General features: G+C 34.9%; 2 protein-coding genes across 8 annotated transcripts; both read left to right on the top strand.

Annotated features, from left to right (window-relative positions):
* Window positions 1-325: 325 nt before the first annotated feature.
* LOC111401492 (vacuolar cation/proton exchanger 2-like) lies at window positions 326-8269 on the top strand. 4 transcript variants are annotated; one of them, XM_023029236.1, is made up of 8 exons: window positions 326-478; window positions 1045-1088; window positions 1167-1459; window positions 1593-1660; window positions 1763-1791; window positions 6835-7031; window positions 7181-7393; window positions 7616-8269. In XM_023029236.1, exons 3-8 carry the CDS (start codon window positions 1190-1192, stop codon window positions 7826-7828), a joined length of 990 nt encoding a protein of 329 aa, XP_022885004.1. In that variant the 5' UTR covers window positions 326-478; window positions 1045-1088; window positions 1167-1189; the 3' UTR covers window positions 7829-8269. The 4 variants fall into 4 exon arrangements, with proteins under 4 accessions (XP_022885004.1, XP_022885006.1, XP_022885003.1 ...); XM_023029238.1 differs by having other exon boundaries at window positions 326-488; XM_023029235.1 differs by having other exon boundaries at window positions 326-585.
* Window positions 8270-10384: 2115 nt separating this feature from the next.
* LOC111401491 (vacuolar cation/proton exchanger 3-like) lies at window positions 10385-21009 on the top strand. Of its 4 annotated transcripts, none has more exons than XM_023029232.1 (13): window positions 10385-10533; window positions 11100-11143; window positions 11222-11514; window positions 11648-11715; window positions 11817-11845; window positions 16856-17052; window positions 17202-17414; window positions 17637-17771; window positions 19071-19187; window positions 19264-19317; window positions 19402-19518; window positions 19788-19881; window positions 20600-21009. In XM_023029232.1, exons 3-13 carry the CDS (start codon window positions 11245-11247, stop codon window positions 20608-20610), a joined length of 1305 nt encoding a protein of 434 aa, XP_022885000.1. In that variant the 5' UTR covers window positions 10385-10533; window positions 11100-11143; window positions 11222-11244; the 3' UTR covers window positions 20611-21009. The 4 variants fall into 4 exon arrangements, with proteins under 4 accessions (XP_022885000.1, XP_022885001.1, XP_022884999.1 ...); XM_023029233.1 differs by having other exon boundaries at window positions 10385-10543; XM_023029231.1 differs by having other exon boundaries at window positions 10385-10640.
* Window positions 21010-23712: the final 2703 nt, after the last annotated feature.

The raw sequence follows: 23712 nt of genomic DNA, 5'->3' as shown, positions 1-23712 counted from the left end.
TATCTGCTATCGCGATAATTTTATTGGATGTTGATATTTTTTTGAACGGTATTTTTTGCGGCGTTTTGGACGATTTTATTGAACGCTGATTCCTTAGTTTTTCCAATCAATTTATTGTGTTTTAGATGGTTTTCGTCCATATGGATCTTGGGTGCATATTTATGAAAGGTTATGGACTTTCGTTGGTATAGAAAGAAGGTTAGGGTAAAGTCTGCAAAAAATAAAAGATTAGGTACCTTTGCTGCAATTTTTCCTATTTTAAATTAAACAATTAATACTTATTCTTGATCAATCGAAATTAAAAATTAAAATTGAAAATTGCACGTTAGATGATGTTTCTGCGAAACATCCTTCCCCATCTTGCTGCCGTGCTGGTCCCATAAAATTCATTCACATCTATTATCCCACCTCAAGAACAGAGACCTATCTCCAAATCTGTTGAAAGGAACTTCCCTCTATACTTCTTCGACTACTATCTGTACGTACATGTATGTCTAGTATTTATGTTAAGAAAATATTTGGGTAATTTGGTGGGTTCAAATTTTGGATCAGTTAAAAGCAAGAATCTTTGTTGACATCAGAAAGGTAGAACTTTCAATATATCAACTGCTTCTCTTTTTTGTTTTTTTCTTGGGTCTTGGCTCCTCTGAATTCTGTTTTAAAGAATCTTTGATCTGGGTTTTCGTTTGCATATTATGCTTCTTTAATAGCAGTCATTAAATGTTTGTTTTCAGGTTTGATATGAATTTTCTACAGTTTTAGTTTTTTTTTGAATTGATCTGGGACATTTTCTTGTTATATTATTAGTTCTTTATTGACTATGTTGGACTTGATTGGGAAAGACATCACACTTTTCATCACCTTCAATTTTGACATTATGGTCATTTTTCAAATCTTAATGCTGGTAAAATTTTCCATTAGTTCTAGTATGAATCTTAGCGTTCCTGTTTTCCCTTAGGGTCTTTATGCACTTTTAAGATCATAAATTAGTTTTAAGGTTGACTCTTTGTTGTCTGATGTGCTGATTTCAATCTTCCTTTGCAGTTGCAGTGATACTATGGTCAAGCATTGTATGTCATTACATTGAGGTGAGTGGATCTATTTGTCTGCATAATAAATTAGATGAAATTGTATATAAACGTGTTGTACTATCTTCCATTTATCAGGGAAATTGCCTGGGTTAGACGATATGGTATCTATCGAGGAAAAGGTCGACCTTGAATCTGATGAGGAGACACCATTGAACTCAACTCAGCCAACAAACAAAAGGCAATCTTTCAATTTTGAGGCAAATCATGTCATTTCTCCCTCGAAAGTTTCCTCTTCATCTGTCCTTAGAAAGATACAGCGGATCAGTCTGCTTAGGAGTATTTATGTTGTTTTATTCAAAGCAAAGATAAACGTTTTGCTTCCATTTGGGCCGATTGCAATAACGCTGCACTATCTTAGCAAGAAACATGTAAGAGCTATAAAATTCCCCCAGAAATTTTATATCTCTGTCCAATTAATTAGGAAAAGGGTTATGCTGAATTTTTTTGATAAATTCCCTCTTAACATCAGTATGTGTAACTTTTGGACATTGCCTGTTTCAGGGGTTTGTCTTCTTCTTCAGCTTAGTGGGTATTACGCCCTTGGCGGAGCGTCTGGGTTATGCGACTGAGTAAGTGTTCTGAAGTAGAGTTTAGGCTTTTGCACGACATTTTTTCATCTTCTTTTCTCTTTGAAATGAACTAATATTCCTGTGCATACCATTCTGTTGCAGACAGCTTGCATTCTATACGGGACCTACAGGTAGTGTTATCTACATTACTTTTCCTTGGCCCTTTAAAGTTCTTAGTTAATTTACCTTCAAAGTAGTCATTCTCAAAGTCTCCTAGCTAGACCGTGAACTGTTTTTTATGTTGCTATACTATCATGAGGGAAATGATGCTTGAAGGAACTAATGTTTTAAATATACATAAATGTCTCAATTAACTTCCACCCAATAGATTTTCAAAACTTTAGACTGAAATGCATTTGGGAGGGTTCCTTTCCAATTGTATTTTGGGAATATTCAACTAAAAGGTGCGAGGATGCGTCAACCTTTTTCCTCCAACTACAGCAGGGCTTATGACAACCAGTTGGAAAATTTATTACTTATCTGGAGAAAGAAAGATGAAGGTTGTATGAAAATTTGAAAAATATTTTAATGGTGAAGATTACAGGCATAGAATTCACATCGTGGAATTCTTTCAAAGCTAAGTCAACCTAATTATATTGTCATTATTGTTGGTGGAGGTAGGATTGAGGAAATCATAATATATTCATTAAGGCTTGAAAGTTTTATCACATGAGGAGTTCGCATAAGTGTTGATTTCAGAGGGTATTTTTGAAGGATGGTATTGGTATGTCAACCAAGTATATTAATTGCTGCTCTGGCAACTTGAAATGGTCCATAACAGAACTGGTGGAAAAAAGCTTCAGGTGGATGTAACAAGTTATACTTTCAAAGAACTTTTGTAACAAAAGCTGCATTGTATTTGTCTCTTATAAATCCGTTAACCACTTGATTTTGGCAATAGATTCAGAGAGGAAATGATTCTGTTTCAATTTGTGGTGCTTGGATGAGGGTTCTGATGAGGATTCTACTTGACTGGTGCATGAAGTCGCACCGTTGGATCCAGGACTCAGTTAGTATCAAAGTTTTTTGTGTCCCTTGTTCATATAAAGGGGAGTCCCTCATGAAGAGAAACTTGGAGGTTATTCGGAAAACCTTATTGTTCAAAGGATTTGTGTAGAAATCCCAGTAGATGCGAATTTAGAGATGCATTTCAAGTTTTATACTTATACCTGATGCAGCACCAATTGGAACACTTAATTAAAAACAAGAACAGATCTATGGAGAAGAGAAAATTAAGGGAAGAACGGGGGTAAAAGAAGAATCAACAGAAGAACCAATAGAAGAAAGATGGAGAAAAGGTAGAAAATTGCCACAAGCCACCAAAATAATTTTATTCATTCATCAACTGTTTTAATTCCATGACAACTAAACTTAAATAGCGAAACAAAACCCTAAAGAGATCGGGTTTGGGCCAAACCTTTTATACAAGCCTAATAAAAATTTAAAACCTAAATAAATAAAGTCCAACTAGAAAATAAGTAACACGGATGTCCTAATCAACTCTCATGGGGTGGGAGAAAAAACTCGACAATGTCGCATAGATAGATCATGAGAAGCTGTAGTCAATCTCCCAACCATAAGCTGAGTGGTTGGGCAATTTTTTTTTATGTCCGTAGAAATGTGTCAATGGAGGTCTGAATCTAGTGTCCTCACTATCTTCCCCTGAGTGGATGTGAGGCGATCTTGGTCGAGGAAGATCTTGCTGACTTCATTAAAGCTCCAATAAATTTGGGTCCAATTGCTGTAGTTTTTCTCTGGAGATCCATATACCGTCAGAATCTTGTCAATCAACCCAATGAACAAGAAAGCGTTGAACCGCTCCATCGTTAGTTAACACAGTCTTTTTATTTAAAATAGTATCAATTTTATCTTTGTGTACTATGAGAGGTGGTATTGGGTTAGAAGTGGCAAAAGAATCAAGATCAAGGTCCACAGAAGGAGGTAAAAGAGGATCATCGAAGAGATTAAAATGACCTTTGTAAGCAATTAAGTCTTCAACATTGAAAGTAGAGTGGTATCCAAGGTGTGGTGGGATGTCAACAATATATGCATTTGGATCCACTTGTTTTAAAATTTTAGAAGAACCAGCACTACGGGCTTGCAATTTGGAGGTAGGTCCAGGTAGATGCCGCTCTGGCCTAATTTGGAACATAACGTAATCCCTAATGTTAAACTCAACATGTCTTTTATGCAAATCAGCTCAGAGTTTATATGATGCATAACTTGCTTCAAGTTGTTTATTGATCTCAATATACAAATCATGAAGGTGTTGTGCAAATGTCTCGTCTGACTCAAACACTCTAGCATGCGGGTACATTGGAATGAGATTTAAAGGCTTCCTAGGCTTATCACCATGAACAACTTCAAATGGACTCATATCTAATGACCAATTCATGAAGCTGTTATATGCAATTTGCGCTGTACGAAGAATCAAATCCTAATTTTTAAGATTTTTTCTGACTAGACATCATAGCAAATTACTAAGACTACGGTTAACCACGTCTATTTGATCGTCAGTTTGAGAGTGTTGGCTGTAGAAAATTTCAATTTGGTACCAACCTTTGGCCTCTAGGTTCTCCAAAAATGTTTAGTGAAACGAACATTTCTATTTGACACAATTATTTTAGGAAGCCCATACAACTTGACAATTTCATTAAAGTACAACTTAGCAACATTGAACGCATCTGAAGTCTTCCTACAAGGGATAAAATGGGTCATTTTCGAGAAATGATCAATGACCACAAAGATAGTATCATGTTTCTTTGGGGTGTGTGTAAGTCCTAACACAAAATCTATTCTAACATCTTGCCAATGACAATTAGGGATGGGAAAAGGTGTGTATAGACTCGTGTTTTGCCTCTTTTGTTTAGCCAATTGACAAGTGTTACATGTATTAACAATCTTAGTAATATCTTTCTTCAAACTAGGCTAATAGAATTGGCATTCAACCTCTTCTATGGTCTTATCATGCCCAAAGTGACTAGTTAAGCCTCCCGCATGAATCTTCCACACTATGAAATCCCACGCTGAAATTTGAGGGATGCACAATTTATTGGCTCTATAAAGGTAACCCTTCTCAAGAAGAAAACCATTTATAGTGTCACATCATTCATCTTGCACAAGAAAGATATCCCTAAAATTAGGACACGTTTCATAATCCTCCTCAAGTCTTTCAAAACCTTGATGTTCATGATCGAAAAAGGGAGACACGACGATGATGTTCATGATCGAAAAAGAGAGACACGACGACTTAAAGCATCAGCCGCTTTGTTCTCCACGCCCTACTTATGTTTCAAGACAAAAGAATAGGCCTGCAAATATTCAATATAGCGACCATGCATGGAGTTTAGCCTTTTCTGGGAGTTAAGGTGATGGAGGGCTTCATGGTCCGAATAGAGAACAAACTCTTGGGGTAGCAAATAATGACGCCAATAGCGCAAAGCTTGGACAACCGCGTATAATTCCTTATCGTAAGTGGAGTAGCGCTGTTTGGCATCTTATCACTGAAATAGGTAACAGGGTGACGATCCCAACTCAAGACTTCACCTATTCCTACCCCAGAGGTATCACACTCTACCTCAAAGACTTTAGAAAAATCTAGAAGATGCATGATAGGAGCTTCAATCATTCCCTTCTTGACTAACTTAAGAGCCTTAGCCGCCTTTTGTGTCCACTGAAACTTCCCTTTCTTTATGCACTTTGTAATAGGCGTCATGATGGTACTAAACTCCTTGATAAAGTGACGGTAAAATGTAGCTAAGCCGTGAAAGCTCCTAACGTCATGAATAGTCTTAGGTTCAGACCAGTCAACAATCGCCTAAATTTTTGCAGGGTCGGTAGATATCCCTATCGAAAATACAATGAATTCTAGGAAAATGACTCTATCAGTGAAGTAAGAGCACTTCTTGACGTTAGCATACAATTTTATTGAACGAAGGTTAAAACAAACTTGTGTGAGATGGGCTGGGTGTTGTTCTTTAGTCTTACTATAGATAAGAATGTCAACAAAGTAGAGAACAAGAGACTTACCTATGAAAGGTCGAAGAGTTTGTGTCATTGCCCGCATAAAGGTACTCGGAGCGTTGCTTAATCCAAAAGACGTGACCAATCATTCATAAAGACCATCTTCATTTTAAAAGCGGTCTTCCACTCATCACCTGGATGTATCTTAATCTGATGGTATCCACTCTTCAAATAATCTTAGAAAATATTGTAGCACCAATCATCATACCTAACATATCATCAAGTCTAGGAATGAGAAAGCGATACTTCACCGTGACCCTATTGATGGCGACTATCCACACACATTTTCCAAGAACCATCCTTCTTAGGAGTCAATAGGACAGAGACTATAAAAGGGTTTAAACTCTCTTGGATAAACCCTTTGTGAAGGAGTTCATCTACTAGCCTCTAGAGTTCAGTCTGCTTGGTAGAATTCATCATATAATGAGGCAAATTTGAAAGGGACTCTCTTGGGACGAAACCTATGGAATGTTAAATGTCCCGTAGAGGAGGTAACTGGTCAGGTAGGTCCTCCAGGAAGACATCCCGAAACTCTTGAAGGAACTACTGATTATTGTATAGTTGTTACTGATTAATTATATCCTACGATGGCAAATTATGTGAAGTTCACTAAAGAACAAATTTTACTAGCAAGGAAACAGATAAGGGTAGATTGTCACCTGTCTTTTGAATCAATTTGACCCACTTGACATGGAGCAGATGAAAAAAATGAGATTGTCAAAAGTCTGCTGAGATATCATTCTAAGAGATACCAATGATTCATTTTGAAGGAGTTAAATTGGATTTCGGGAGATTGTCTTGTTAGTTATGCTAGATTATTTACATTGCTTAATGGGGCTGTGGTCATCTCTTATTTGCCAAATTGAATGCAGTTTGACTTGGAAATATCATTTCAGCAAGAGTTGGAAACATTAATATTTGATGTATGCTAGAAATCAACTTGTGTCAGCTCGTTCATTACAGACATGTCTCAATATTTTTTCCTTATTGTTCTATTATTTGCTCAAAAAAAATAAAATTCCAGAAGCATGATTATACATTCTTTTGATCAACAAGCAATTTCATCTCTCGGTGAATTACAAACAGATTATTATATAATTAAACGAGTAGATTTCACTTCATCATCAATAATTTTTTTGTTGAAACTGCAGTTGGAGGCCTTCTAAACGCAACCTTTGGCAACGCTACGGAGATGATAATTTCGATATATGCGTTGAAGAATGGTATGATGAGGGTCGTTCAGCAGTCATTACTGGGTTCCATCTTGTCCAATATGCTGTTGGTGCTTGGATGTGCCTTCTTCTGTGGTGGGGTGGTTCATAAACATAAAGTACAGAATTTTAATAAGGTGGTGCTATTCTGACTAATATATTTATGATTGAAATTTTGATGGAGTGAGCTCTTTCTTTGTCCATGGAAGCAGGAATCCACTGTGTCTGTCATTTTTCTCCCCCTAGCCTGAGTACAGAAATGCTAATATGTGTCAAATTGTTTCAGGCAGCTGCTCTGGTGAACTCAGGATTGCTATTAATGGCCGTCATGGGTTTATTATTTCCAGCAGTTCTGCACTTTACTCATACAGAAGTGCATAAAGGCAAGTCAGAGCTAGCTCTTTCACGATTTAGCAGCTGCATAATGCTGATTGCATATGCAAGCTATCTTTTCTTTCAGCTCAAGAGTCAAACAAATCTTTATAGTTCTGTTGATGAGGTACGTATCTCATTTTTATTCTTTGTTAAAACTGATAGTGTACCAGAGATCTTGTAACATAAGTATTGCATAAGATATCATGCATGCTTTTCAATTTATCTTTTGAAGATTTTATGAAATTGGAACTTGACTGGCTTAAAAAACAACGCATGCATTTGCAAAAGATTTATTTAGACTATGGATTTCATTGACCTGGTTAAATTTCTATGGCATTTGTCACAGCCGAGGGAGAATAATGAAGAAGATTCTGTAGAAGATGAGGCCCCTGAGATTACCCAGTGGGAAGCAATTGGGTGGCTTGCTATGCTGACACTGTCCATATCAGTTTTGTCTGGGTATCTAGTTGATGCCATACAGGTTATATACTACATTCTCTCCCAAACTTCCGCCCGCCAAAAAAAAAAAAGGATGAACGATGAGACAAAAAAAGACTAGTACTGTCACAATGCATTAAAGCATAAACTCTTTTGCTAACCTTAATGAAATATCATATAACTTTGTAGCTGACCTAATGATTTTTTACCCGTGTTACTTATGCAATATCGATAAAAGTAATAATGACAGCAAGTTTTTCTTTAATAAATTAAGACATGAGTTTGAGCTACGCCTTTGTCATATTTCTGCTCTACTATTTGTAGACGTAAAAATGTTGTTAAAATATGCATTAGACTGGTAAGGTAGTCTTTGGATCATTATATTGAACAATTATGAGGTTTTCCTAGGTTTTATTAGCCTATGCCCATGTAATAGTACCTAGAGAAGAGAGAGGGGAGAGTGGATGAGGAGGTTCAGATTGGAGATCTTTGCAGCACAGCCCTCATTCCCTTGGTACAAAAGCCTTGATTTGTCTCCATCTTCAATTAACTACTTAGAAGCTCCACCAATGCATTTCTTGCGGGACGATATTTTTTTATCACTATATTATTTTTAGTTGACGATTTCATACGCTTGCGAGTTCCACAATAACACTTGTGATGTATAAGGAACGAATATATGCTTCAAATATAAATATAAATAATAAATATAAAACGTTTTTGAAAAGAAAATGAAATTTAAAAGGAAAAAGAGCGTGAGACACAATCACAAAACTTTGTGTTTTTCAAGAAGAAAATAAAATATATAAATTTAACATTTCAAAACCATGAGCTATGTACACGTGACATGTTGCATCAAAACATTATTTTATAGAAACTCCCACTCGAGGGTAGGTATGGACCATATTAATTTTTTTTTTTTTAATTTTAAAATGCAAATTAAAATAATAATTGACTGCTATTTTATGAAACAAGGAAAATTGGCATATTTAATCCATATTCTATTTAGAAGGATATCTAACGTCATTTTTATGTCTCGTTGACGTACTTTCAAATTGCTAACTGAACCTCACTTTGTAATTAGTCATAAACTTCGTCCAATGATCCTTCTGTTAAGTGTTGGATAAGCCATCTCATTCGACACAAGTTTATGTGATAATCTCACTAATGTTTACTAACAAAAGGATTGATTGCTAACATTTTTGAAAGTTTAGTGACAAATTAGAAACAAATTGAAATTTAATGACTAATTTGAGATATGTAAACATATTGAATTTTTGTCACCATTTTTTGCTTTTGTCCAATCATGATCGCTCTCGAATGAATTAACATGTCATTTTTGCCCACTTAAATGATTATCTATCCATTAACTTTCTAAAGTTAAGGAATATCATACGCTTCTTCAAAACTTAGCTAATCTACCATATCAAGAATCTCCCCTTACACGACTACAACTTATTCGAGAGCTAATCACAAATATTTTTTAGTCATCTTGATCTCTGGGTATCATACCTACGTTAAATTAAAATTGGGATTCATCTTGTGCATCATATAATTAAGTTTGGAACAAGAATCAACACAATTGAAGATTCATTTTGTGTATCACATACGTCTTACTAAAGTCATATTTGTCATCCTTTAAAAAATTAAATTATTTACTACTGGATCATTTTTCACTACACATTCACATAATAAAATAAAATTTTCTCATTTTTTAATCATGCATTCTTCAAAAAATTACTATGCAATAACCCATTCTTCCCAAATAAATTTTATCAAGTGGGAATTAAGTTTGGATCATGATTTTAAAACCGCTTATTCAAATTTGCTAAGAAAAAAATTAATGCATCACGAAGAGAGATGTGTTTGACACCTATTTTATTGAAAAAATGAATTTTAGAATAATAGATTGATGAAAAATATATGGATTAAAAATAAAAAAAAGTTTTTTATTTATGTATAATATTATTTTAGTAAAAAATGTATAATTAAAAAAAAGAAAAATATACATTTTGATAAAAATGAGAATCAAACGGGGCTTCAAATAACCTTATAATTTGTTGATACTTTTTGAACAGATTAGAGAAAAGGTAAAAAATTACCATCAATCACAATCTGGCAACCCAAGTATCCCCATACCATAGGCCCACTTATTTTTCTCGTCTAATCTCCACTATCTTCAAATATTTTAAAGGGAAAATTGCATCATAGGTCCTATCTTTTTTTATTTTTTGTAGACTTTACCTTAAATTTTATTTTATATCAACAAATGTCTCTAATCTTTCATAAATATGCACTTGAGGTCCATCTCCAAGACACCGTCAGTTGATCGGTAAAATTCATTGAACTATCTGCTATCGCGATAATTTTATTGGATGTTGATATTTTTTTGAACGGTATTTTTTGCGGCGTTTTGGACGATTTTATTGAACGCTGATTCCTTAGTTTTTCCAATCAATTTATTGTGTTTTAGATGGTTTTCGTCCATATGGATCTTGGGTGCATATTTATGAAAGGTTATGGACTTTCGTTGGTATAGAAAGAAGGTTAGGGTAAAGTCTGCAAAAAATAAAAGATTAGGTACCTTTGCTGCAATTTTTCCTATTTTAAATTAAACAATTAATACTTATTCTTGATCAATCGAAATTAAAAATTAAAATTGAAAATTGCACGTTAGATGATGTTTCTGCGAAACATCCTTCCCCATCTTGCTGCCGTGCTGGTCCCATAAAATTCATTCACATCTATTATCCCACCTCAAGAACAGAGACCTATCTCCAAATCTGTTGAAAGGAACTTCCCTCTATACTTCTTCGACTACTATCTGTACGTACATGTATGTCTAGTATTTATGTTAAGAAAATATTTGGGTAATTTGGTGGGTTCAAATTTTGGATCAGTTAAAAGCAAGAATCTTTGTTGACATCAGAAAGGTAGAACTTTCAATATATCAACTGCTTCTCTTTTTTGTTTTTTTCTTGGGTCTTGGCTCCTCTGAATTCTGTTTTAAAGAATCTTTGATCTGGGTTTTCGTTTGCATATTATGCTTCTTTAATAGCAGTCATTAAATGTTTGTTTTCAGGTTTGATATGAATTTTCTACAGTTTTAGTTTTTTTTTGAATTGATCTGGGACATTTTCTTGTTATATTATTAGTTCTTTATTGACTATGTTGGACTTGATTGGGAAAGACATCACACTTTTCATCACCTTCAATTTTGACATTATGGTCATTTTTCAAATCTTAATGCTGGTAAAATTTTCCATTAGTTCTAGTATGAATCTTAGCGTTCCTGTTTTCCCTTAGGGTCTTTATGCACTTTTAAGATCATAAATTAGTTTTAAGGTTGACTCTTTGTTGTCTGATGTGCTGATTTCAATCTTCCTTTGCAGTTGCAGTGATACTATGGTCAAGCATTGTATGTCATTACATTGAGGTGAGTGGATCTATTTGTCTGCATAATAAATTAGATGAAATTGTATATAAACGTGTTGTACTATCTTCCATTTATCAGGGAAATTGCCTGGGTTAGACGATATGGTATCTATCGAGGAAAAGGTCGACCTTGAATCTGATGAGGAGACACCATTGAACTCAACTCAGCCAACAAACAAAAGGCAATCTTTCAATTTTGAGGCAAATCATGTCATTTCTCCCTCGAAAGTTTCCTCTTCATCTGTCCTTAGAAAGATACAGCGGATCAGTCTGTTTAGGAGTATTTATGTTGTTTTATTCAAAGCAAAGATAAACGTTTTGCTTCCATTTGGGCCGATTGCAATAACGCTGCACTATCTTAGCAAGAAACATGTAAGAGCTATAAAATTCCCCCAGAAATTTTATATCTCTGTCCAATTAATTAGGAAAAGGGTTATGCTGCATTTTTTTGATAAATTCCCTCTTAACATCAGTATGTGTAACTTTTGGACATTGCCTGTTTCAGGGGTTTGTCTTCTTCTTCAGCTTAGTGGGTATTACGCCCTTGGCGGAGCGTCTGGGTTATGCGACTGAGTAAGTGTTCTGAAGTAGAGTTTAGGCTTTTGCATGACATTTTTCATCTTCTTTTCTCTTTGAAATGAACTAATATTCCTGTGCATACCATTCTGTTGCAGACAGCTTGCATTCTATACGGGACCTACAGGTAGTGTTATCTACATTACTTTTCCTTGGCCCTTTAAAGTTCTTAGTTAATTTACCTTCAAAGTAGTCATTCTCAAAGTCTCCTGGCTAGACCGTGAACTGTTTTTTATGTTGCTATACTATCATGAGGGAAATGATGCTTGAAGGAACTAATGTTTTAAATATACATAAATGTCTCCATTAACTTCCACCCAATAGATTTTCAAAACTTTAGACTGAAATGCATTTGGGAGGGTTCCTTTCCAATTGTATTTTGGGAATATTCAACTAAAAGGTGCGAGGATGCATCAACCTTTTTCCTCCAACTACAGCAGGGCTTATGACAACCAGTTGGAAAATTTATTACTTATCTGGAGAAAGAAAGATGAAGGTTGTATGAAAATTTGAAAAATATTTTAATGGTGAAGATTACAGGCATAGAATTCACATCGTGGAATTCTTTCAAAGCTAAGTCAACCTAATTATATTGTCATTATTGTTGGTGGAGGCAGGATTGAGGAAATCATAATATATTCATTAAGGCTTGAAAGTTTTATCACATGAGGAGTTCGCATAAGTGTTGATTTCAGAGGGTATTTTTGAAGGATGGTATTGGTATGTCAACCAAGTATGTTAATTGCTGCTCTGGCAACTTGAAATGGTCCATAACAGAACTGGTGGAAAAAAGCTTCAGGTGGATGTAACAAGTTATACTTTCAAAGAACTTTTGTAACAAAAGCTGCATTGTATTTGTCTCTTATAAATCCGTTAACCACTTGATTTTGGCAATAGATTCAGAGAGGAAATGATTCTGTTTCAATTTGTGGTGCTTGGATGAGGGTTCTGATGAGGATTCTACTTGACTGGTGCATGAAGTCGCACCGTTGGATCCAGGACTTAGTTAGTATCAAAGTTTTTTGTGTCCCTTGTTCATATAAAGGGGAGTCCCTCATGAAGAGAAACTTGGAGGTTATTCGGAAAACCTTAATGTTCAAAGGATTTGTGTAGAAATCCCAGTAGATGCGAATTTAGAGACGCATTTCAAGTTTTATACTTATACCTGATGCAGCACCAATTGGAACACTTAATTAAAAACGAGAACAGATCTATGGAGAAGAGAAAATTAAGGGAAGAACGGGGGTAAAAGAAGAATCAACAGAAGAACCAATAGAAGAAAGATGGAGAAAAGGTAGAAAATTGCCACAAGCCACCAAAATAATTTTATTCATTCATCAACTATTTTAATTCCACGACAACTAAACTTAAATAGCGAAACAAAACCCTAAAGAGATCGGGTTTGGGCCAAACCTTTTATACAAGCCTAATAAAAATTTAAAACATAAATAAATAAAGTCCAGCTAGAAAATAAGTAACACGGATGTCCTAATCAACTCTCATGGGGTGGGAGAAAAAACTCGACAATGTCGCATAGATAGATCATGAGAAGCTGTAGTCAATCTCCCAACCATAAGCTGAGTGGTTGGGCAATTTTTTTTTATGTCCGTAGAAATGTGTCAATGGAGGTCTGAATCTAGTGTCCTCACTATCTTCCCCTGAGTGGATGTGAGGCGATCTTGGTCGAGGAAGATCTTGCTGACTTCATTAAAGCTCCAATAAATTTGGGTCCAATTGCTGTAGTTTTTCTCTGGAGATCCATATACCGTCAGAATCTTGTCAATCAACCCAATGAACAAGGAAGCGTTGAACCGCTCCATCATTAGTTAACACAGTCTTTTCATTTAAAATAGTATCAATTTTATCTTTGTGTACTATGAGAGGTGATATTAGGTTAGAAGTGGCAAAAGAATCAAGATCAAGGTCCACAGAAGGAGGTAAAAGAGGATCATCGAAGAGATTAAAATGACCTTTGTAAGCAATTAAGTCTTCAACATTGAAAGTAGAGTAATATCCAAGGTGTGGTGGGATGTCAACAATATATGCATTTGGACCCACTTGTTTTAAAATTTTAGAAGAACCAGCACTACAGGCTTGCAATTTGGAGGTAGGTCCAGGTAGATGCCGCTCTGGCCTAATTTGGACCATAACGTAATCCCTAATGTTAAACTCAACATGTCTTTTATGCAAATCAGCTCAGAGTTTATATGATGCATAACTTGCTTCAAGTTGTTTATTGATCTCAATATACAAATCATGAAGGTGTTGTGCAAATGTCTCGTCTGACTCAAACACTCTAGCATGCGGGTACATTGGAATGAGATTTAAAGGCTTCCTAGGCTTATCACCATGAACAACTTCAAATGGACTCATATCTAATGACCAATTCATGAAGCTGTTATATGCAATTTGCGCTGTACGAAGAATCAAATCCTAATTTTTAAGATTTTTTCTGACTAGACATCATAGCAAATTACTAAGACTACGGTTAACCACGTCTATTTGATCGTCAGTTTGAGAGTGTTGGCTGTAGAAAATTTCAATTTGGTACCAACCTTTGGCCTCTAGGTTCTCCAAAAATGTTTAGTGAAACGAACATTTCTATTTGACACAATTATTTTAGGAAGCCCATACAACTTGACAATTTCATTAAAGTACAACTTAGCAACATTGAACGCATCTGAGGTCTTCCTACAAGGGATAAAATGGGTCATTTTCGAGAAATGATCAATGACCACAAAGATAGTATCATGTTTCTTTGGGGTGCGTGTAAGTCCTAACACAAAATCTATTCTAACGTCTTGCCAATGACAATTAGGGACGGGAAAAAGGTGTGTATAGACTCGTGTTTTGCCTCTTTTGTTTAGCCAATTGACAAGTGTTACATGTATTAACAATCTTAGTAATATCTTTCTTCAAACTAGGCTAATAGAATTGGCATTCAACCTCTTCTATGGTCTTATCATGCCCAAAGTGACTAGTTAAGCCTCCCGCATGAATCTTCCACACTATGAAATCCCACGCTGAAATTTGAGGGATGCACAATTTATTGGCTCTATAAAGGTAACCCTTCTCAAGAAGAAAACCATTTATAGTGTCACATCATTCATCTTGCACAAGAAAGATATCCCTAAAATTAGGACACGTTTCATAATCCTCCTCAAGTCTTTCAAAACCTTGATGTTCATGATCGAAAAAGGGAGACACGACGACTTAAAGCATCAACCACTTTGTTCTCCACGCCCTTCTTATGCTTCAAGACAAAAGAATAGGCCTGCAAATATTCAATATAGCGACCATGCCTGGAGTTTAGCCTTTTCTGGGAGTTAAGGTGACGGAGGGCTTCATGGTCCGAATAGAGAACAAACTCTTGGGGTTGCAAATAATGACGCCAATAGCGCAAAGCTTGGACAACCGTGTATAATTCCTTATCGTAAGTGGAGTAGCGTTGTTTGGCATCTTATCACTGAAATAGGTAACAGGGTGACGATCCCAACTCAAGACTTCACCTATTCCTACCCCAGAGGTATCACACTCTACCTCAAAGACTTTAGAAAAATCTAGAAGATGCATGATAGGAGCTTCAATCATTCCCTTCTTGACTAACTTAAGAGCCTTAGCCGCCTTTTGTGTCCACTGAAACTTCCCTTTCTTTATGCACTTTGTAATAGGCGTCATGATGGTACTAAACTCCTTGATAAAGTGACGGTAAAATGTAGCTAAGCCGTGAAAGCTCCTAACGTCATGAATAGTCTTAGGTTCAGACCAGTCAACAATCGCCTAAATTTTTGCAGGGTCGGTAGATATCCCTATAAAAAAATACAATGAATTCTAGGAAAATGACTCTATCGGTGAAGTAAGAGCACTTCTTGACGTTAGCATACAATTTTATTGAACGAAGGTTAAAACAAACTTGTGTGAGATGGGCTGGGTGTTGTTCTTTAGTCTTACTATAGATAAGAATGTCAACAAAGTAGAGAACAAGAGACTTACCTATGAAAGGTCGAAGAGTTTGTGTCATTGCCCGCATAAAGGTACTCGGAGCGTTGCTTAATCCAAAAGACGTGACCAATCATTCATAAAGACCATCTTCATTTTAAAAGCGGTCTTCCACTCATCACCTGGATGTATCTTAATCTGATGGTATCCACTCTTCAAATAATCTTAGAAAATATTGTAGCACCAACCATCATATCTAACATATCATCAAGTCTAGGAATGAGAAAGCGATACTTCACCGTGACCCTATTGATGGCGACTATCCACACACATTTTCCAAGAACCATCCTTCTTAGGAGTCAATAGGACAGAGACTATAAAAGGGTTTAAACTCTCTTGGATAAACCCTTTGTGAAGGAGTTCATCTACTAGCCTCTAGAGTTCAGTCTGCTTGGTAGAATTCATCATATAATGAGGCAAATTTGAAAGGGACTCTCTTGGGACGAAACCTATGGCATGTTAAATGTCCCGTAGAGGAGGTAACTGGTCAGGTAGGTCCTCCAGGAAGACATCCCGAAACTCTTGAAGGAACTACTGATTATTGTATAGTTGTTACTGATTAATTATATCCTACGATGGCAAATTATGTGAAGTTCACTAAAGAACAAATTTTACTAGCAAGGAAACAGATAAGGGTAGATTGTCACCTGTCTTTTGAATCAATTTGACCCACTTGACATGGAGCAGATGAAAAAAATGAGATTGTCAAAAGTCTGCTGAGATATCATTCTAAGAGATACCAATGATTCATTTTGAAGGAGTTAAATTGGATTTCGGGAGATTGTCTTGTTAGTTATGCTAGATTATTTACATTGCTTAATGGGGCTGTGGTCATCTCTTATTTGCCAAATTGAATGCAGTTTGACTTGGAAATATCATTTCAGCAAGAGTTGGAAACATTAATATTTGATGTATGCTAGAAATCAACTTGTGTCAGCTCGTTCATTACAGACATGTCTCAATATTTTTTCCTTATTGTTCTATTATTTGCTCAAAAAAAAAAAATTCCAGAAGCATGATTATACATTCTTTTGATCAACAAGCAATTTCATCTCTCGGTGAATTACAAACAGATTATTATATAATTAAACGAGTAGATTTCACTTCATCATCAATAATTTTTTTGTTGAAACTGCAGTTGGAGGCCTTCTAAACGCAACCTTTGGCAACGCTACGGAGATGATAATTTCGATATATGCGTTGAAGAATGGTATGATGAGGGTCGTTCAGCAGTCATTACTGGGTTCCATCTTGTCCAATATGCTGTTGGTGCTTGGATGTGCCTTCTTCTGTGGTGGGGTGGTTCATAAACATAAAATACAGAATTTCAATAAGGTGGTGCTATTCTGACTAATATATTTATGATTGAAATTTTGATGGAGTGAGCTCTTTCTTTGTCCATGGAAGCAGGAATCCACTGTGTCTGTCATTTTTCTCCCCCTAGCCTGAGTACAGAAATGCTAATATGTGTCAAATTGTTTCAGGCAGCTGCTCTGGTGAACTCAGGATTGCTATTAATGGCCGTCATGGGTTTATTATTTCCAGCAGTTCTGCACTTTACTCATACAGAAGTGCATAAAGGCAAGTCAGAGCTAGCTCTTTCACGATTTAGCAGCTGCATAATGCTGATTGCATATGCAAGCTATCTTTTCTTTCAGCTCAAGAGTCAAACAAATCTTTATAGTTCTGTTGATGAGGTACGTATCTCATTTTTATTCTTTGTTAAAACTGATAGTGTACCAGAGATCTTGTAACATAAGTATTGCATAAGATATCATGCATGCTTTTCAATTTATCTTTTGAAGATTTTATGAAATTGGAACTTGACTGGCTTAAAAAACAACGCATGCATTTGCAAAAGATTTATTTAGACTATGGATTTCATTGACCTGGTTAAATTTCTATGGCATTTGTCACAGCCGAGGGAGAATAATGAAGAAGATTCTGTAGAAGATGAGGCCCCTGAGATTACCCAGTGGGAAGCAATTGGGTGGCTTGCTATGCTGACACTGTCCATATCAGTTTTGTCTGGGTATCTAGTTGATGCCATACAGGTTATATACTACATTCTCTCCCAAACTTCCATCCACCAAAAAAAAAGGAAAAAAAAAAAGGATGAACAATGAGACAAAAAAAGACTAGTACTGTCACAATGCATTAAAGCATAAACTCTTTTGCTAACCTTAATGAAATATCATATAACTTTGTAGCTGACCTAATGATTTTTTACCCGTGTTACTTATGCAATATCGATAAAAGTAATAATGACAGCAAGTTTTTCTTTAATAAATTAAGACATGAGTTTGAGCTACGCCTTTGTCATATTTCTGCTCTACTATTTGTAGACGTAAAAATGTTGTTAAAATATGCATTAGACTGGTAAGGTAGTCTTTGGATCATTATATTGAACAATTATGAGGTTTTCCTAGGTTTTATTAGCCTATGCCCATGTAATAGTACCTAGAGAAGAGAGAGGGGAGAGTGGATGAGGAGGTTCAGATTGGAGATCTTTGCAGCACAGCCCTCATTCCCTTGGTACAAAAGCCTTGATTTGTCTCCATCTTCAATTAACTACTTAGAAGCTCCACCTACCACTCACTCTACAGATGAAGCCAACCCACTAAAGGGCCTCCGTACAACTCATGAATTAAGAATTGCTGATGTGAAATTGCTGTTTATCACCAAGAATTATTTTACTGGAGACCAATGAAGATCATAAAATTTGGCATGGTCCTTTCCTTTAATTTTTCTAGCCCTTGTTTGAGCCCCATTTTGGGAAAAAAAATGTATTATTGCACAGTAAAAAATAGGAAAAAGCTTTTGATTTACTTATAAAATTATTTTATTGGAGAATGTGTGGTTGAAAATGAGTTTCGAAAAAAATGAATTTTTGGAAAAATGGGGCTCAAACAAGGGCGTAGTCATTATGCTAGCAGAATGAATATGTTTACAATCTATGAAATATTGGAATTTTTGTGGAGTTAGAGAACGGTTGTGCAAAACCATTGGTAATTTGATGGGATATCGAGTTATTGTTAATTGGGAAGCTTCACTAGCTGGGCCAAGGTTAAGGAAACATTTCACTGATATTTACTCAAATTTATTTACAATATACATCCTGCTTACTTTTGTCATCCATACAAATCCGAACTTTTAGTTCTTCACTAGACTCTACCTTTACTCACTTTTCAAGCTACATTCTGAATTTTAGTTTTATTTTTTTTGTTTTTTTTAGAAGTGAATCCTCTTTCCGTATTTGATGGGTGGCAGTTGTTTCGAATGGTCATTGAAATGTTGTGTGACCATCAGTTTGTTTGAACAGCTGTCTGACTACATTGTCGGTAATTTTTCAGGGAGCATCTGAAGCGATGAACATGCCAGTGGCTTTTATAAGTGTTATTTTGCTTCCAATTGTGGGTAATGCTGCAGAACATGCAAGTGCTATCATGTTTGCCATGAAGGACAAGCTTGTGAGTTGAGAAACCATAGAAACTGCCCAAACAATTTCTTCTTTGTGGTTCAATTCACTAACTCGTCATTTTACAGGATATCACACTTGGAGTTGCAATTGGATCATCTACCCAAATATCAATGTTTGTGGTAATGCCTTGCATCTATTTTGGTCATCATTTTTAATGTTCAATTTCTGAATGGTTTAGTAAGCTTTTATTCTCATAAATGCAGATACCATTCTGTGTAATTGTTGGATGGATAATGGGGAAGCCTATGGACTTGAATTTCCAACTCTTCGAAACTGCTACACTATTTATCACAGTGTTAGTGGTGGCTTTTATGCTTCAGGTTTGTTCTTCCCTCTCTCCTTTCCTGGCTACCATCCAGGGGGTAATGTTATTTATATAATGTGTATGCAAGAACTCTTTTCGATCTTTGAGTTGATGAGGTACTTCAATCAAATTATCTTCTGATGTTATTGTGTTTTCTCAATGCCTCCTGTCCAAAATGTATGAAGTATAAGATGAGCTGTACATCTATTTTCTCGTGTATATATTAAAAAATGAAATGGAGCTTTCATAGTGATCACTTCATCACTGTTGCTTATGTTGATGCAGGAAGGAAAATCAAACTATTTTAAAGGTTTGATGCTTATTCTATGCTATCTCATTGTTGCTGCAAGTTTCTTTGTGCACGTCGATCCATCAAACGGTGAGCACGTTTAGCGTTCTATTGTGCACAGAGTTTTACGTTACTTTTCGTTGAACTTTTCCTGCGTACATAAAGTATTAGCTACTACTGCCTGGTTACATTGAAATTGTGGCCTCGAGTTTTAACCCGAGTTTGGGGTGGGGGTTAGAATATGCCTGGAACAAATAAATTGTTCTGGAAAGAGACACCATGCTCTATTTTGGACTCTTTCTTGCAAGATATATCAAGTTCAACATTAATCTTATAACATCCTTTCAATATCTTTCTATACCATTTCCGACTCTTATTAGCACAATAATTCTGCTTCTTGGTAATGCTCTACGATGATCGAAGGAAATCAATCCCTATTCCCGGTTAACCTTGAATTAATATTAAGTTGAACCACTAATATAGAGCATTTTCTATTTATTTAAAAATGGAATATAAAGCTCTGACCTTAGACTTACTTTTATATGTAATAAGCTTAAGTATCCTGTGTCTTTCAGCGATATCTTGCTCTCTGTCTTACGATATTCTTAAAACCTGAATTGTCTACTTCTACAACACGAAGATGACTCAAGCATGACATCCAAATATTGGTTAAGAGCATGTTTGGGTGTGCTTGAAAGCACATAAAGAGGTCGTTTTTAAGATATGCTGCCAAAAAAGCAAACCCAAATATGCTCTTAGTTTTAACTCAAATTGGGATTAATAGTTTGTTCATTTTGACTTTGTGCAGATGATGACTAAGATTGGAGAAGGAAGGCTGTTGTTTTATAAGTGTGGGTTGGCTCAACAAACAGCTAGAGCTGTGACATTCCCTCTATAAACAAAACCGTCTTTGTAAAACTTCGGCCCTATGGAATGTACAGGAAAGATTGAGGGAGAAGATTATCATTGCCAGCAGAAGCGCAATTTTTTGAAGCCCATATCCTTGAGCCGGTAGATTTTGAGTCTCGTATATTCATCTTTGTTATATGTTGTTTGATCCAAACCGACATTCACCAGCATTATAGAAAGCTGTTTTTTTGGTTCTTGATACGAAAAAGAAGGTAGGTTGGACGCAAAGTAAATTGGAGCTTGTAATCTTTGATATCTTTGTTCATTCTTTAAGAATTATTTTGTTATGAAATGCATTCCTGTTGTTCATGCTTGGTTCATTTTTTTTATTTTTTATTTTTATTATTTATTATTTTTTTTTATCCAAATTCAGTTTGAATAAAGCATTTGACTAGTCAGATTTGAGTAATTATGATAATGGCATAATAAAATTTTTGAATTTAAAAGTTTGTTTAGCTTGTCTTTATTTTAGTCACCCTCATAATTGCCAACTGGTATGAATATGAAAATCAGAGTACCAACCATATATTTATGTTTCTTGGAATTGTTTACCAAAGACAATGACAAATGTATCCAAGATGAGAATGTGTGGGTATTTTTTTGGCCCCCATTTTGTAGAAATGAAAATTTGTGGAAGAATGTTTTTTTGAAAATGAGTTGTTGAAAAAAAAAAAAAGATTTTGATTTACATGTAATTTTATTTTATTAAAGATTGTGTTGTTGAAAATAGGAGAGAGAAAAATGAAATGTAATGGAATGAAAATTAATGAGAGCCAAACGGGAGCGTAGATTAAGCCGTTGTTTGATGTTGATTAAAATTTGAGTTTTTATAGATTTAGATAAACGTTAAGGAAACGTGTGGTTGTAAAATTATGGACCTTATGTAATAATGTATAGTTAAAATTAATTGTTGACTTTGATTTGATGTTAAAATTAGAACCAAACAAGGGAATTTTATTAAAATTAGCACAATTGCACTTTGCTGCTCTTGTCATCGCACCTACTCCTTTTCGTGCATATAATGGTTTTCACAATGTGAGAATTTGGGTTCACATATTTAAAAAATGTGAGGATCCAAGACCCTACATTTGAAGATTGAGAAGTTAAAAACCACACTAATCGAAAGATTAAGGAGTTCAATCTTAAGTTTTTCCATGAAGAAATATTGGGAAGGGGTGGTTATGGATTGAGAAAGAAGATATTGACCAAAAAGGGTATTTTGAAAATATAAACAAAATGAGGTAATTAGATATGAAATTATAAGTAATGTTAATTTTCAATTTCCTTCCCTAACTTTGCCCTTGAAACATGTTCCCTATACACATAATTGGCTTTGTGACGGATCCAAGCAACTTGGAGACTAACATATGGTAACACATTTTTAAGTGCTTGATGACAACATATATATGGGGAAGTAAACATCTTAATGATGGTATCTAGTTTGGATATGTATAGCATATATTTTAAGAATGTGTCCTTATAAGATTGATGTGATTAAGTACAACACATTAGACGAAGAACATAAGTCAAAAGTGAAAATTAATACTCTTTTTTTTTACGTAAAGATATGCTTACTTTTTTTTTTTTGGACCGTCCTAAATTATAGGCAACTTTCCTTGTTGATAGTATTTTTGATTTCTTAATATTTTAATATACCCTTATTCAATGTATCTTGTATAAACTACTCCTATTTAAACTATTATTTAATATAGGGATATATTAGAAAAAATAGTAAAAAAATACATTTTCAAATACATTAACTAAATTTCCTTAATCTGTGTGCAAATGAAAATAAACACAGTTTTGTGGGACGGGAGAGAATGATTTTGTTATAATTGGGATTTTGTTATAATTGTTTGAGATTTAGCCCTGTTTGATCGTGATTTTTTTAAAACCTCATTTTCAACTACAGACCCTTGTAATAAAATAATTTTGCTCGTGAGTGCATAATTTTTCCTAATTTTTTTTTTTAAAACGCTTTTCACAAAATATATTCTAAAATAATATTTATTGAACAGGGATTTAATTAATTTGAATCTTTTAACTAGTGTAAGAACAACACGAGAGAATTCAAGCTTCAATTGTTTATAAACGGTTGGAACCTTTTGTTGTAATCATAAAAGTAGTTATGCTCATTGAAATTCTTAAAGGGAAATCATAATTGACTTTGAGTAAGTGGTGTTATAATTTAGTGCAATTGGCCGACCATTGCATTGCTTGGTAAATGATGGGTGAATAATTTACCAAATACGTGACATTTTATATTATATATGTGCGATAATGCTCTAAAGAGCTAAGCATCATCCTAAGTGCGTTGGGTTAGATATGTTCTTACTTTCTTGATATCACTTACTTATATTTTTTTATTTTTTTTTGAAGATTTAGAACCCGTTTGGCAAGATTTTTTAAGAACTTTGAAGGAAGTTTTTGATATTAAATTCGTTTGATTAATTATATAAAATATGGTTCTTCTAATTAAATTTTTTTTTTTTAGAGAAAATTAATTCAACGTGGTTTCTTCTAAGAGTACATCTAGAAGATGAATCTCTTTTAGAAGTCAGTTTTTAAGTGTCAATTAAGATAGCTTCATCATGAAGTGCTGTACAAAAAAGTAGAAGCAAAAATAGAAGCTCGGCCAAACGAGCCTTATCTATTTTATCTTTCTCAAAAAAAAAAAAAGAAAGAAAGAAAAATTAATGCCTCGGGAGAAGTTTCATTGGCGGTCACCCAAATTATAACTTTATTGTGTTAGTCATCAAAATTTTATTTTTTTCAATTTGTTCACCAACTTATATTTTTGTTCAATTTGGCCATTTGTTTTCTACCATGACCAAAACTAGTGGTCAATCCTACGTGGCCAAAAGAATGTGTGATTTGGCACTTGTTTGGCAATCAAATGAGTAGTTTGCCAATCGAAAGGGAAATGAGTAATGTTATTTAGTCCCATTGGGTAATTTCAGTTTATGTGTCGCTAATATGAAATTAAAGGATAAGTGAATTTAAATTGATAAT

This window comes from Olea europaea, chromosome 10, assembly GCF_002742605.1.
Source record: "Olea europaea var. sylvestris chromosome 10, O_europaea_v1, whole genome shotgun sequence".
Taxonomy (NCBI): Eukaryota; Viridiplantae; Streptophyta; class Magnoliopsida; order Lamiales; family Oleaceae; genus Olea; species Olea europaea.
This window is presented reverse-complemented; position numbering and strand designations above follow the sequence as displayed.